At 36.4% G+C, this 16,633-nt stretch overlaps 2 protein-coding genes across 2 annotated transcripts; both read left to right on the forward strand.

The window, feature by feature from the left end:
• Positions 1 to 3,714: 3,714 nt before the first annotated feature.
• LOC103718798 lies at positions 3,715 to 10,344 on the forward strand. Its single transcript, XM_008807774.4, has 2 exons — positions 3,715 to 4,143; positions 9,933 to 10,344. The coding sequence occupies exon 1, from the start codon at positions 3,802 to 3,804 to the stop codon at positions 4,081 to 4,083; it is 282 nt and encodes a 93-aa protein (XP_008805996.2). The 5' UTR covers positions 3,715 to 3,801; the 3' UTR covers positions 4,084 to 4,143; positions 9,933 to 10,344.
• Positions 10,345 to 10,486: 142 nt separating this feature from the next.
• Positions 10,487 to 12,912, forward strand: LOC103718797 (protein EXORDIUM-like 7). The gene has a single exon (XM_008807773.4). It carries the CDS (start codon positions 11,695 to 11,697, stop codon positions 12,694 to 12,696), a length of 1,002 nt encoding a protein of 333 aa, XP_008805995.2. The 5' UTR covers positions 10,487 to 11,694; the 3' UTR covers positions 12,697 to 12,912.
• Positions 12,913 to 16,633: the final 3,721 nt, after the last annotated feature.

Genomic DNA, 16,633 nt, shown 5'->3' on the forward strand with positions numbered 1-16,633 from the left:
AAATTTTGGAATTAGTTGTTGCGAAATTTCACAGTAACCGTTTCATAAAGCTTTAGGTTTCAAAGAATGTTGAGAATTTTGCTAAAGGGATGAAGAGGCATGCACGACATTGCTTGCCGGCATGTGCTATAGTGTTGGAGGGCAACTCGGCGACAGTTATCAGCTGGATCTACTAGAGTGTGGGTGGTGTGGGCGAGAGCCACCTGTTACTCAGGGACATTAGGGCTATGGTATGGGGGTTGGTCGTTCAGGTTAAACATGTGTATCGAGAGACCAACGAGGCAGCCGACTGGGTAGCCTTATATGTGGCTAACCATTCTGGTGAGACGCTATAGCTGGGAGCAAAGGACCTACCCAGAGTACTTCCGGCCCTGTTATCTTTTGACTTTTTTGGGTGTATTCGAACCCACCAAGGATGATGCACCCGCTCCAGCAAAAAGAGGAAGATCTTTCCAACCACAATTAACTTCGATCTATAAACATGCATATAATGTGTTATATGTTTACTAAAACCAATAGACAAATTAGAAAAATTATGAGATTTATAAGAAAATCAAAAAGTTGTGGAAGAATAAATTAACTTATAGTTGCCCTCTAACCCAAAAATCTAGCATGTATAAGTATCTATGATCTTTTCGGCATACAACTGATATGAGATCAAAACACGCCAACATAGGCTTTTACGTATTTATTTGGTTTCAGTCCTAGCATCCCCATCGGACTAAGAGTCCAAACCCAATCAAATCTAACCATAAATATTATGATTGGCTCGTAGTCAGCCCCAAATGGATCCATATTATAGTATCTTCTAGTCTACATGGTACATAAACCAGGTCTATTCTAATACCATTTGCAATGATTCAAGACTTTAACCAAAAGAAAGCTAACTGGAAGATATTACTTAGATTCCTTGACTCCATATAAGTATTCAAGATCTCTTTAATATACAATTAATATAGCATCAAACACATGCCAGCATGGGCTTTCACAATTATGCGAGACATATAACCAAAAGAATCAAACCTATCATTAAGTAAACAAATATTGACCCTAGTATATCGCGTGCGATGCATGTGATAGAATCAATCATGATTGAGATCAATTGCATATGAATGGTGCCGTTACACCCCTCTACTTGGCATCCAGATATTCTCAGTCTGATTCTTGGATGAAGTGTTTTTAAAAATTTAGACCTAAATAATTATAATGCAATTGAATATCTCTTCTTTCTCTCAAAAAATATAAGGATCATGCCCTTGTCATGTACCTAGTGAATGTGGACTGTAGATAACGCAAGCAATACTTTGTTGATAGCCAAGTGAAGCGGGATACATGTGTAATAGTGCCTAAAAATAAAATAAAAAAATGATATTTTAAGAACCATATTTGGTAAAGCTGACTAGGACTAATTGAGAGGCATCTAAATAAAAATGACCTGCACTTGATCACTTTCTACACAAGATCATATGGGCGCGCAGAGGTTTTCTATTATCATCTTTGATTATTTTTGAACCCTTGATGGATTTCTTTTTCTCCAAAAGGTTGTGACATCATTTTGTCATAATTTACATGGTGCATTTTAGGAAAATCATTCACAAGCTTGGATTAATCTTGTCTCGGCCGGTACCCCAAATTGAACCTTCCACGACATCTTTTCTTTTGTTGAGTTCTTTGTTGTGCTGGTCTAATTTTACAAATTTTTTTTCTGTCTTAAAAATTTATCTAGAAAGGCCGATTGGAGAAAAGGAAGATTTTTCTAACTCGCCCAACTCGGATATCTTAAAAAAATAGAAAAATAGAAAACAATTGCAAAAATAGGGCTTAAATCTCCATTTTTCCTTCGTTGATGCATATGGACTATATTGTAATGGTGAGGTTCGTCCTTGCACAATTTGGATCAATTCATCTTTCTAATTCTAATAAGATTCTCTTTTCTAAAATAGACATCATTAGTAGAAATATTTTAGAAAAAGTTGAAATTATTAAGGAGGTAGATCTCGATTTATCAACTCTGTGCACTGTCTTTCGCCTGATTCTTCTTGGATAAAGAGCTACGCCCTGTCAAAATCTTTATCGAAAAGAAAGTATTTCCGTTTCAAGCTCCAAATCTCAATCTCTAGGGGTGTCGCCCCCTAAATGGCCTCCAGAAGTTTGGCTTGCAACTCAGCTTTTCGATGTGGCTGATCTCGTTTATGAATTCTGTCCAATCCTCCTTATAATAGTCAAGATGGTCCATATAGATTCTGAAATTTTTTTTAGGTCAGCCTCTTTATGCCTTGTCGAGATGGGGAGCCTGAGAGGGACATGTGGGAGCATGAATGGAGCCTGAAGAGGACCCATCAATCAAAGAAACCCAAGCAGCGGAGATGAGGGGCACGCCAAGCTAAGGTTTTTGGGGCCTAACAATTTTTGCTCCCCAAAAGCAGCCCGGTTGACGGAAATTATTCCACTCAAATAATGATGGGAATAACTACAAGTAGAATAGGCACATGGATGTATGCAGAGAACAGATCCACCATTCACTTATATGAATGGAACCAGATCCACCATTCACTTTTATGAAGTCATCCTCAATTGAACTTTGAACAAAAAGGGGAAAAAAAAGGAGAGTGAACATTAGTCCTGAGATCATGCTTCTATTTACAAAAATCTGGGTGTGTATTCTCACTGAATAAAAAACCTAGATTCAAGTCTCAAACCATTTTAGATAATTGTATAGATAAAAGAAATAACATGACATTAGCGCAAGGGAGAGTTCTATATCTAGAATCAATATAAAGTCTTTGTTAGTTGTACCAAATGATCTGAGATCAAATCTAGTCTTCATCGGATATGCCGGTTTAGAGATATTTAGGGAAGAGCTACTCCTCATTGTCGACGAATTGCCTGAGGCTCTTTTTATCTAAACAAATAGTTTGTACATGTTAAATTACAAGATTTTTATTTTTATTCCTAATTATTTAGCTATCATAAAAGAAGCAAGTCTAAATATTGGATTGAGTCATCTAGGATGGCAATTTGTTCCCCTCCTCTCTGCTGGTACCTTTTCTCATCTTCAAAGTAAATTGATTCAAGGCTACAAACTGGTGAGATGAATATATTACTCTGTTGGATTTTAGGTTTAATTAAATCTGACTCGGTCTGATTTGTTAAGTTGATGTTTGTACATGATCCATTTGAAAAGCCTTTCAGGGCATCTATTTCCTTACTGGATCAAGCGACTAGACTTGCAAACTGGTTGGGTCTAAAACGAATAGAACAATAGATGCCTAGCTCAATTTAATTTGATCTAACTCAACCCAAAAACACATAATTTTTTAATCTTTACGTTGCATATCGATGACATTTAATTATAGATGAAAGGCTCAGTGAAGATTGAATTACACTACTACCAATATCATTTTTAGTTTTCTCACCATGCTCTTCATTTTTAATATCAATTCTCTCCATACATAAAAAGGTTTTTTTTTTACATTTTCCCTTTTCTTGTTTTGATTTTGTATTGGATATCAACCAGATCTCTACGTAGATGCACTTGGGCCATGCTTGTGCCCAATAGATCTGCAATACTTTGTCGATTGGCAGGACTTGAATCCATTGACCAGGGGTTGGAATCCAATCTGTGACATGTTGGATATGGTTTGAAGCTGGCCGGTTTGCGTGTCCAGCTCCATTCAGTAAATAAGATACGGCCCTCACGCAACAATTGCACGGGTTCGTGGTATTCCGAAGCTAGTCGGATCGAGTACGTCGCTTCTATATGGTCGAACCAAATCTCAACAACGAGAGCGGAGTTCACCAATGGACGGAGGACGGCGAGAAGAAGCGGCGGCGTGCGAAGCGTTGCACCGCGCGCTGTGTGAGTGCCACCGGCGGATTCGCGACCCCTGGCAGCGGAAGGCGTCTTGCCGCCACCTCAACCGATCGCTGGCTGAGTGCATGGTCTCATCGTGCTGCCCGGAGGAGTCGGAGGCCGTGCGGACCCTCTGCTCCAGCGCTGGCACCACCCTCAAGCGGACGCAGTGCCAGCAAGCCAAGGTCTCCCTCTCCATCTGCCTCTCCTCCCATCAAGAACCATCATAACTAGTACCAATTGCAACCCTAATCATCCTCATACGCCGTCTGTTCCTTAATTTAATTTTGGTAAGTATTCTTTCCTAAAGTTCGGATTTTGGAGTGTTTTAATTTGATCAGATCTGTTGAAGTTTGTTCTTCGTCGATTTTAGTTCTGACCATAGCTCAGTTTTTAATATTTCCTTTTCTTTTAGGTTGAAGGGTATAGATGTTCGTGAATTCGATGGTGCTGTTGGATTATTTTCTAATTGGATTTTATGCTTGATCTTTCTTTCCTTTAGCAAAGTTGTGGAGAATGTATTGTTGAGATTCATTACCAAGTCCTAATCCTGTTAGGATTCTAGTTGGTCATTAATTTTAATGACTTTAGGATTCTATTCTTAGTTTTATTCTATTTAGTTATTCATTCTAGAATAGTTATCCTTATCCTTTAGTAGTTATAAGTCTTATTTTTAGTGGGTGTTGGTTTTTGAATTTGAGTAGGAATCAAACATCCCACCCATCGATACTCTCTCTATTTAAAGGGAAAAAGAGAGAGGGAAAGAGGGAGAGTTGTTCTTCGTCACTCTGCACAGCGTGCCATTCTATATGTATGGGGTTTTTGAATTATGTTCTTAATTACCAGAGTTTTAACTTAAGTAACATTTTTGGTCCCTTGTTGGCAGGAATTGTATCACTTGTTTCTCCACTTCTTGATGGTTAAATTTCTGATTTAGTTTATAGTTTGTGAAGACTACCTTTGAAATGCTTGGTGGCAATCAAAATCTGAGTCCTTATTTTGGGCTTAGTTAGAAAGTTGAACATTTATGCATTAACAGAATAACTAATTGCACTTATAAGGAGTATCTACCCTGTGGTGGCATAGTAGTTCTCTGCATATCTTATTGCTTAAATTTTTGGTGACTGACATGAAAGATAGTTTTAGAAGTATTACTCTCACTGGAAAATGGGAAACAACTTTAACCATTCATGAGAGGCAGGAAAATATAGAAGAAATCTTGCACACTGATTTGAACTCGATTTTCTTGGGATTTGTCATTCATTAAAAGTGGTCCTTGAACATCTCTTGCAAGGTTCTATTCTTAAATCACATTGACTATGTTTTGAGCTTGGATTATTCAATTAAACATGTAATTTTTAGAAATGACATTTATTCTTACACGTATCACATGCTAAATTATTCTTGGTTTTGGGAACTAAGCTTTCGAGAGTGCCATGAAATAAGCAAAAATTTTCCCACTTTTGGTTCTTTCATCTAGGCTTTCTTTGTGCCCATCAACATTCCCACCTTTTGGTTCTTTTATCTAGGCTTTCTTTGTGCCCATCAACATTCTTTTTCTCTGTTGCTTTTCTCAGCAGCGTGTGTATCATGTTAATTATCCCTGTTGATTCTATATTTGAATCCATTTGTGGTGTATAGTGTTAATAATACCAGTTGAGTTCTCTCCTGACACAGTAACTTTTGGTATTCAAGATGCCTGTTGGTGCATCCTTTGTTGCTTTGATATCAAACAAAATGGCATATGCTGCTTCAAACTTGACATAGTAAGATGCAGTCTCTGTAGCTTGGTTCTTTTGATTCTCCTTGTAGGAGATCTGGCCAAGGATGCTTCCTCAACTTGGTCATGTGGCATAGCTCGTTTTGTTTCTGTTGTGAATCCAGTAAGCGTTAGCTAGATGACCATTCTTCTCAAATCAAAATGAGCTGTAGCTTTTCCATGGTGACTATGATTTATAAGCATTCATTTAGAAAGCAATACAAAGTTAACATGTTTCTGCTCACAGGCATAAACATTTTCAATCGCACTTTGGTTTTCCAATCATATTCTGTTTTTCCCCTTTTTTGTTCAAAAGGTTTTACTGTATTCAGTTATGTGGACTGGGATCTACCTACATCTGAAGTCAGCAGCTTCATTGTTCATTGAAATTTGAACATAATGTTTATTTTTCCATACCTAAGATAGGACTTTGAGTTTGCTAATTGTCAGTCCTGGATATATCTAAAGAGCTATAGCATGCTCAATAGAAGTGACTCTACTCCACTTATTTTTGAGAAGCAGGATGCTACTTTGTCAATGATGTTGTTCAAATTCATGCAAGAATACATGTAATGTTCCAATAATTGAACAGACTATAACTATGTTCATCTTTACTGTTTCAGTGGGAGGTTTCTACGACTGGATCTTACCCTTTATAGAGTTTGAATACAAGAGAGAGAGAGAGAGTTTAGAAAATTTTTAGAATTCTAATCTATAAAGTGTTCTAGAATCTTAATCACTGAATTTAGGAAATCTTTAGAGTCCCAATCTAAGAAGTGAGAGTCCCAATTCAAATTGGTTAATATACTGTAACAAATATTTTGATAAGAATACATATAATAAAGTATAATTTTTTCGAAAGTATCATGCGTATATGATTCTGTTCAAGTGCATAGCACATACTCCATGTTATTTGAATATAATATCAAAGGTCGATTCTTTATGCTGATGATATAGCACCAAGATATTCTATATATACACACATATGCATTAGGCCAGGTTGGGTTAAAAGATTCCTAGTTCAAGCCTGGCCCAATTTTAATCGAGCATGAGAAACTAGGCCACGTAGCTCGGCGGGTTGAAAACCTCAACCCAGGCTTGACAAGAATGTTGCCGGGCTGGGTTGGTTTTTTTAATGTCGATTGATCCCTTCCTTGACAGACTAAGTTTTTGGGTTCAAGTGGTTAGTTAACATGGCCAAGGGATTGATGTCTTCCATCAGTTAGCAAGGCAATTTAATAGGGTTTTTGCTCTATCTTATTAGAGTGTGTTATAAAGAATAAATGGTGTGCTGTATAGAAAAATCTGGTCATGCTGGACAATAAATTCCACAAACACACCAAGCTTGTTATTGGATTGACTACCTTACTTACTAAAGCTGATTAAAACCTTCTGCACCTCTGTGTTAATGTTTATCATTTCATCCTCTTGTTAAACCTATACTGGAATATTTTTTTATGAGCATGGCGGATGCACCCCTGGTTGAACAGTTCTGGTATTTGGAAGCCATACTTAATGCATAAGCAGTGTTTGGTGATAATTAGGGACCACTTGGGTGTACTTCTACTGGCACATACTGATAGCTTTGGTGTTGATCAAGTTAAGAGAAGTCCCCAGTATGCACCAGAAGGTGCCACACTTAAGGATAATCATATCTTTTGTTTTGCTTCTCCATGAGTCTATCCTAGTAGAATGAATTTTATTATAACTGCAACACAGGACAGGTCTAGAAATAGTTCTTTACTTTTCATCAGTTGATTTGATATTTTTAGGACTATCTTTTGGATGTCTTAGAGAGTATGATTGGTTGCTGAATTCTTGAGGATGATCATATTTGCTATTTAGTGTCTGCTCTGGTCGTTCCCTCTTAACATTAATTTCAATTAATTAGAACATAAGATGGAGCTAGCAATAGTTCTTTCCTTTGTATTTTGAATTTTAGGGCTAATGCTTTGGAAATCCTACAAAGTCAGTTTGGTTGCTCAATGCCCAAGTTGAAAGTCCATAGATCTATATATCTTAAAGACAGATATTCATATTCTTTTGCCCCTTTTTTTATTTTCACGTAGTGATGAGCTCCACTCTATTACTATTGCAATTAAAAATTTAAAATTTCTCTATAAATTTTGATAGATTGATTCATAACTGTATTAGAAAAAGATATTGATTAGAATGGCCACCATTGGCACTTAAAAGGGCCAATGTTTTTGTGATTTTGAACTTCAAATATTAAATAGAATTTCTTTTATTGATGGCTTCCATGCTGTTGTCTCCTTCCTCTTGATCATTGACTCAGTCAGAATTTCTATCCTCTCTTTACCCATTGTCTTCGTGTTATGACCAGACTTCAAATTTATCTTCATGTACATCATAATTTAGACCTGTTTTGATTGAGTGACAAGTGTTCCAGTCAATCTGACACCATGGAGGCTTATTTCAAAACTAATGAGATGAAACTGAAGGAACTAAGATGCTGAGATTGATTGCGTCGAGAAGAAGATGGCCAATGTCTTTTGAGGATCATATTGATGTTGGCAAAACCAAAAGGCAGCCACTGATTTAGTGGACGAAAGATCTGATGAAGCTGATGTAATGGATGAAGCATCCAAAAAGCAAGATTCAATTGTTGAAGATCCTAGTAGTGAGATTCTTGAAGAGACACAAGTGAAAAACTGAGTTCAGAAGTCCTGTAAAAATGATGAGATTCAGGAATATCAGTTATTGTGAGGCTAGACTAATGGAGTCACAAGATTGGCTATCCTGATCTCTTGTTGGCAATAAAGTAATGCATTCTTATTCTGCATTCATCATCTTGATCATCAAATGAAAACATCAGTGACAAAGAGCAAAGGACAAGATCTGATGGTTCATTTTGTGAGCGCTCTCCATGTTAATGTAGACCTTGGAGATCCAAAAATGGAGCGTAAAACTGTTATTCTTCAGTGTGTTCTCTTGAAGGGCTATGCCTAGTTGAAAAGAATTCTGATGTAACTAAAAAATGATATGAGGTTAAAAAGTGGTTCTTTCTTTCTTATGAAATTATTTTTAGGGCTATATTTTAGAAAGTCTAATGCATCAAATGGCTGCTGAAAGTTAAATTTAAAAGCCGCAGCTATCTTCTTCCTTTTCCCTTCCTTCTAATAAAACATTTCTTCTTTCCTTCCATTATTAAAACATTTTTCTTAGATAACCTAAGTGTATCTTTATTTATAACAGTAAAATTCATCAAATTGGTTGGCCATGTTCCTCTAAAATGCTGTCACTTCTTGTGATTCCGAACCATAAGTATTGAATTGAAGTTCTAATTTTCTTTCTAAAAATGGTGGATTAACATATTATCTTCTTTTACTTGCTTGTGGACTTGATCAAAGCCCCTGACCCCATTATGTTCCTTTTTTTCTTAATGTGTTCTAACATCAGATTATATCTTTATTCAAATCTCTGTATGTCTTTTTTTTTTACATATAAAATCTTTTGATCTGTTTTACAATGAGATTGTTGAGTCCAGTATCACATTGCCATGTAATTTGCAAAATATAGTTGTCCACTATCATTGTAAAGCACATTAAATATCAAGAGTTTTAAATACTACCAAGGTTACCTGTGCAAGTTACGAAAACGGCTCCACCACAGATGATTCGACATGGAGGTTTTTTTTTTCTTTTTTCCTTTCTTGATTCTGAGAAAAGGTTTCTGTGCAGTTTCAAGTAAGGCCTGGGAGGATAAATATGCCTGATGTATTGGTGGGATCATATCAGAAAATCCACTTGTTTTGGAACTCTGTCAGGATCAGTTTGCCTGGTGCCTGTTGTCCCAATTTTAAAATGTCTGCATGACTTAGTATCATTCTACTTCTCGAGTATGTGGGGCAAACTACATGAATAACCTCTTTTGGCTATTATTCAATTAATATCTCCAGCCTGTAACTGCATTAATTGGTGAAATTTTTTCTTTAAAATTTCTTGCTCATCTAGTTGTGCTGATGTATCATGTTGGATATGGAATCCGCTTTGTGCTGTCTAGGCAGAGTGGATGCATAATAATACTCATTGTGTTTGGTCTTCATTTTTTGACCATAGGTCCCATGATTCCAGTACCTAGAGATTTTTGATGGTGAAAGGTTGTCTCAGGAGGCTTGCCTCTTGAGCTAGAGTCCTATGAAATAATTGATTTCCTGAACTTTCAAAGTAATCTTGTCAATAATGAGTCTTTTTTGGATAAAATTTCCAGTGCTTTATATTATGTTATTTTGCTGCATCACAACTGCTATGTTTAAACCCATCATATTTTGCTGATTAGGAACCTTGTTTCTTCCTACAGGAAATTCTGGTGACAGCACAAGCCCCGGTATAACTTAAACACAGTATAACTATCACTCCATTTGCTATTTTTGAAATATTCATGAAGCCAATGCTCCTATTTGTTTGCCATCCCATTTCTGAGACATCCATTCGATGAGGCTGGCAACGGGTTACTCTTATTGATCAAGAAAGTTGAGAGGACAAGACGAGCAATCTGAAACTATGATACAACAGTTGAATCTGTTGTATAAAAATGTGAAACTTCACAGAAATCATTCTGTCCTGATGCCTGTATAAGTATAAATTACGCTTTCAGCTTCTGGTGAACCACCTGGGGATTAACTTTAGGCAGAGGAAATTCATGTCTCATGGAATCAGAAAACAACAATGTACATGAAATAATGACAATGGACTTTGTGTATTGGCAGGTACAGATTACCGATGTCCTCGATCAGTTTTTAAATCATGCTCGACTAATAAGTTATCCTACTAAATATTACAAAATTAAAGCACAGGTTGGTGCACTAATCTCAGTAGTTCTGCTTCATAACAGAGATATTTGACTGCTCGTTCCTCTTCCCCATGCTATTTAGAAGAAAGCAAGCACGGGGATAGCGTTTGGGAGGCTTTTTCAGACCAATGCTTCATGCGCTGTCCCATCCATGCAGTTGGTGGGCTGAATCATTTCTTGCGATTGTTTTCTTCTTAGTTTCCCACGTCTTGTTCAGGCCTTTGCTGCACGACTGACTCTTCTCTGCTTTATCATTCTTTTTAGTGCTTTTACTTTAATAGGGCTCAGTCGCTATTTATACAGTTCCAGTAATTTAAATTAATCTGAAATGTATGTGTATAACAGTTCCACTGGTGGTTACATGTCATGTTGATCAGTCTACAATCATAAAGTGTCATTCTTTTTGTTGTTGCTTCAATCTTGACAGAGTTCATACAGTTCACAAAAGATCGAGACACTAGAGACTTACAGTCTTCACTCTGCCTCATTGGATTTGTAAGGTCAGTTCTCATCTAAACCAGATGCCTGCTTTCTTGATGTGTAATGATATAATATTGAGCTCAGCTTCTGGGTGAGTTTTTCATGAAACTAACCAGACGAATCAGCTTCTACGGGCTTAACATGAGTAGAAAAATGGGCAGTAGTTAAATGCACATGATGGTCTTCTGTATCCCATTGCTAGATTAATGTACAAGATGAAGAGGCTTTATTCTTGCACATGGTATGTTGAGACCTTGCATCACTGCGCGATTTCATGAAAGTATTGATAACAATCGCCTTTCGAGTCAAACTTCTCCTGAAGTCATGGATCACAAAAGAACATTGCAGGAAAAAGAGAATCTTAATGAAGAACGATCACATGCTGGGATTGCTGTGTCATTCACTCACTCTTACCTTTATTCTACCACCTCTCTGGCCCTTTGGAAACTAAGAAGAATTAAAAGACGTGTAAGGTCAGGTAGCCTTCCAGACGCAGACATGGCACTTTGGTTTTGGTACGCCAGTCTTGTGATTCCAATCCTTCACTAGACTACCGCTACTTTAATGGTGGCACCACATCCACGGGCATGGTTCTTAGTTCCTCTAGATAAAGAAGCACTATATAAAAAGCTAGTGGGGCATGGTTATCATTTAATATTAGACAAAATAATTAGAGTTGTCATGATTTCAAAATAGAGCCAAAGTCTTGATACATAGCTCTAAAAGGACTCTTATATGCAAGAGAGATCGATTGCCATCTCCTTGAAGGGAGCAACAGCACAAAGAAAAGATGAACAAGTTGTGCTGTCTCTTCCTCTCCTCACTGTCTTTCTTCTCCACCATGGTCTTCTCTTGGCAGCATCGGAAGCCCTACCAACCTGGCTACTTAGAAGGCCCCTCGCAGCTGGTGAACCTGGCGTACCACATGGGCCCCGTTCTCTCCACCCCCACCAACCTCTACACCATTTGGTATGGGCGCTGGAATCCAACACAAGAGGCCATCATCAAAGATTTCCTCCTCTCCCTCTCCTCCCCTTCTCCTTCGCCTTCCGTCAGCGACTGGTGGCGCACCGTCCGCCTCTACACCGACCAAACCGGATCCAACATAACCGGGACCTTCGTGCTTGCCGGGGAGCACCGCGACGCCGATTACTCGCATGGCACGACGCTCTCCCGGCTGGCTATCCAATCCGTCATCAAGTCTGCGGTCGCTGCATATCCTCAGCCATTGCCACTGGACGCCTACAATGGTCTGTACTTAGTGCTGACGTCGCCGGACGTTGAAGTGGAGGACTTTTGCAGGGAGGTGTGTGGCTTCCACTACTTCACCTTTCCGGCGATCGTCGGAGTGACTGTCCCGTATGCATGGGTTGGTCACAGTGGGTCGCAGTGCCCGGGAATGTGTGCATACCCTTTTGCATCGCCGGGTTACCTCGGAGGAGCGGCGAGCAACGCCAGCGGTCGCAGCATGGAAGTGTTCGCAGCACCGAACGGCGACGTCGGGGCCGACGGCATGGTGAGTGTGATTGGGCACGAGCTGGCGGAGATGTCAAGCAACCCGCTGATCAATGCATGGTTCGCCGGCGGCGATCCGACCGCCCCGACGGAGATCGCCGACCTGTGCATTGGAGTTTATGGGACAGGAGGGGGTGGGGGGTATGTGGGGAGTGTGTATAAGAGTTCAGAGGGGGAGGCCTACAATCTGAATGGTGTGAAGGGGAGGAGGTTTTTGGTGCAGTGGATTTGGAATCCCGTCAGGAATACTTGCTTTGGGCCTAATGCAGTCAATTGAGGAGTGTATTTTGGGTAATTTCATATCTTGATCCTTCTTCAGAAAGACAGCTAAATACTCCGTTCTCGTTTTTATTACTTTTTCCATAGTATTAATTTGAGAGAACTTTGTATATTTTGGTTTGGGTCTTTCAGTACTTTGAGCAACTTCTGGGATGTATTTACGATGAATCATTAAAAGTATATATATCAAGATGTTATATGGTGTTTGCTTCCACAGCTTAACGTCATCCAATGGTTATTTACTTATTTTAGATGGCAAAAAGCAAAAAGCAAAAATATCATGATATAAAAAAAAATATTCTGGGAAACAAAGCTTATCAGATATTTGTTTATTTCAAGAAGACTGAATAAGCTTTCCAACGGCTTCAAAATTGCAGGAATTAATTAGAGTCCTGATGGCACAGGGGATCCATTTAAAGTATCAAAATTACGACTTTGCCATTTTATCCTTACATTACGGCTTTTGTACTATAATTTTTCTTCCTAATTTGTTTAGGAGCAAAACTTCTTTGGTATTAGGCTACTCAGGCCTTAGAATTTATAATACAATCTTTGTACTTATATCTATATCAGTTGATAAATTTGCTAGGAGTGTTTTTCTTAAAAGTGTCTCTCTTTTTAAAGAACCAGAACAAGTGGAAGTTTGGCAACTCACTGTACCAATTAATATATTATCAATTCAATAAGTTTGCACTTTCAGTTTTTTTGGAGTATTTCAATTTCTTATCGAATCAAGGTAGATATCGCGCATCCTCAACAAAGATCTAATGGATTCTAAGAAGCTAACATACAATCTTTGTAAGCATTAGTGGATTTTTTCAGAAGTAAAGTTTGCTGATGGTTCATCATCGAGTATGATCTCAATTCTCTTTCTATTCAATATCACTAATTTTGTCAATTAACTTTAGGTTTTCCTTTCTTGACAATAGTAGCTTAAGAAAGAGGATAGGACTTGTAGGATAGAGATGAGATCAAGAGAAATTATTTTTTTCTCATAAAATATAGATTCATTTTTTTTGCCCAAGAGTCTTGTTTAAATATAATATGGAGAGATTTTAGGTGGAGAGAGAATTGTGGGAGAGATGAGTCATCGGAACCTTAATTAATATAGATGCCAAGCAGGTTGGATTTTGCTTAAAGAAAGATTAGAAATGGCTTGAGAGAGATCCAGTTAGATTGAGATCGAGAGAAAGATATAAATGGTTAGAGATAAAAAAAAAAAAAGAGATGATATTCCTTATAAGCTAGTTGCCGAAGAGAATTGAACTTGTTGAAAGATTAGGAGATTAAATTGAATTGGGGTTTCAAATCTTCTCTAATTTAAAAAAAATCGGAGGAACCACATGAGTTTGTTGTATTGTAAAATCAAGATAAAAAGATGACCAAATGGCCTAAATATTCTCTAAAAGAAAAAGGAAAAATCCTACATAACAAATCATCAATGCCGACTACTTCTCTCCTTCTCTTTTGTGATAGTTGTGCTTGCCATTCAACATGTTTAAAGCAAAGCCTTAATATGATAATCTCTTGTTCCAAGCCACTGTAATTGAACTGATAGCTCAAGTATAGCTTTAGTATGTAAGGTTGTTGATAGGATAGAGTGACAAAGCAACCAATGAGGACATTGACAATGTTAGTAGCAATGGTGTGCATAAGCTTGTAGCAGTGTATTACAAGTTCTTATTAACAGCAAATAGAATGAACAAAAATAAGAAAAAGGAGAATGGTTGCTATTAACAAGTTGTTCATTCCCTTTTTCTTTCCTATGAAATCTAGGTTATTAGACCATCCATATATATCACTTGTGCGACTTGACATATTTAATTTGACCCTTCTATTCTTCTCCAAATTATAAAAAATCTAAACTCTTAAATTAGGGAGAGGGAGAATATCTAGATGGGCTCTCTCTGAAAAAATATAGATATACATGGGTCATGCGAGGTGAGATTTGTTGAGAAATGGGCTTTCACCTTTCTTTATGAGTGATGGTATTTTGGAGTTAAGTGGTGGATATATTGAAGAAAGGATAATAAAATGAATAAAAGAGAATATTTAAATGTTTTGAGCTTTCCTATAGTATCACATTAATGCATAAAGAATTAAACATATAAAAAATAAAAACATTTATAATGCAAATAAATTAACATAAAACAAAATATATTAAATTTAAAAATAAAAAATATAAACAAAGTATTAGATGGAAATGAAATATAAAACTATATATGCTAAAGAATAAACTAATATTGAAAATAAAGCATAAAAGATTCATAAGCATCAAAACAAAAAAGGAAATACATATAAACAAGGTAGAACTAAAAATATAAAAAAGAAATTCATCATAGAACTAGGTCAAAAATTAAAAAAAAAAATCAAAGCATCCCCAACTCATCATTTGTAATCTAGTTAGGAAATATAAATCTGTACCTGACTAGTTTATTTTATATAAACCTATATCCACCCAAGTTTGAATTCATTGTTCATATGTAAGACTAAAAAGTGAAGCAAAACATAGTCTACAAAGATCACAAACAAAAAAAAATCACATTTAAGTTTAGATATATCATCATAATCCTAATTAATTTAGAAATTCAGGATATATGACATAACCTAACTAAAAATAAAACTAACTAAAATACACCACATCCCAAAATCTTGTTCGCCCCATGTCCGTTGCTTGCTATCATATTCTGTTTTTTTAAATAGCATACCAAACTACATCAACAAGATAGAGAATTATTAATTATACTGAATTTGGGAGCTAGTTGGTTTTTCTTGAGGTCATTGAGGTGGCTCATCGAGTTATGAGAGTAACGATCTACTTGGATGGAAACAATTTTCATCGAGTCATTTTCTTAGATAATTTTTTTTGAGTAATTGATTTTTTTCTTAATGCTGGATTTTTTTTAGAAAAATAAACTTTAGGTTGTTTATTTGAATCATTTAAAAATTAAACAGTAAGAATTATAGAGATTGGAATTGATGGGTTAAATTAGGATTATCAAGAATTGAGTCTTGTAAAGTAATTAGGTTAGGGTTAATTGGTGATCCAAAATGATCCTATGGGTGGGTATGAGTCGAGAGGTTTTAACTTGATTTTCAGCTTGAGTTGGGTATGGATCAATATTTTCTATATTGTTGTCTTTAATTGATACTACCCAAGCCCAACAGGATTCAATCATCACCATCCCAAAAAGTAAAACTATCCCAAATCTTTTTATTGTGGGTTGGTTCATGCAAGTTGACGAGGGTGGGTTAGATTTGGTCACCCGTAAACACAATTGAAGAGAAATAGTCTTTCCTTTTTTTGGCTAATATTGTACTTACAAATTACAAGTGTTAAATTAAAATTTGTTCTAGAAAATTTTCTTTCTAAATAACTATTAGCTTTTTAAGAAAAAAATTGGTCAAATATATTTCATAACTATTTTTTTGTCAAGCAGCCCTTAGCGTACATATTTAGAATTAAATGATTTTGTGATTCATCAACAATCTAGAAACAAATAAAATTAGTTGCCAAAAAAGTGAAAGAAAAGAAGGTTTGTCAAGGAAGAATCTTTTCTCTAAAAGAGAATGATTTTAGAAAATAAAACATGAGCAGGTGATTTAAGATAATTTAATCATATTTTAACTGCCTTTTCAATAACTATCTTTACAACTTTATTAGTTTAACCAAGCATGTGAAAATACTCGATTTCTTTTTCTTTTTTTTTCCCTCGATCAATTTATATTTTTTTCTGAGCAACCAAATGGAGCCTAAATGTTTAGAAGGAGATAAAATAAGCCAAAAATAGAAGATAGATAACATCAAACAACTAGATATATTATTAATATTATATTTTATGTAAAATTTAACTTAAACATTGACAATAATCTTCAAAGTAAAATTTAGAAAATGACAATATTGGATGGAAATCAAGAAATTTTCTATTTAAGGA

Source organism: Phoenix dactylifera, chromosome 16, assembly GCF_009389715.1.
Source record: "Phoenix dactylifera cultivar Barhee BC4 chromosome 16, palm_55x_up_171113_PBpolish2nd_filt_p, whole genome shotgun sequence".
Classification (NCBI taxonomy): Eukaryota; Viridiplantae; Streptophyta; class Magnoliopsida; order Arecales; family Arecaceae; genus Phoenix; species Phoenix dactylifera.

Excerpts from the sequence above, each read along its gene's own strand:
- LOC103718798 (XM_008807774.4), top strand. The coding sequence starts at position 3,802 with ATGGACGGAGGACGGCGAGAAGAAGCGGCGGCGTGCGAAGCGTTGCAC.
- LOC103718797 (XM_008807773.4), top strand. The coding sequence starts at position 11,695 with ATGAACAAGTTGTGCTGTCTCTTCCTCTCCTCACTGTCTTTCTTCTCC.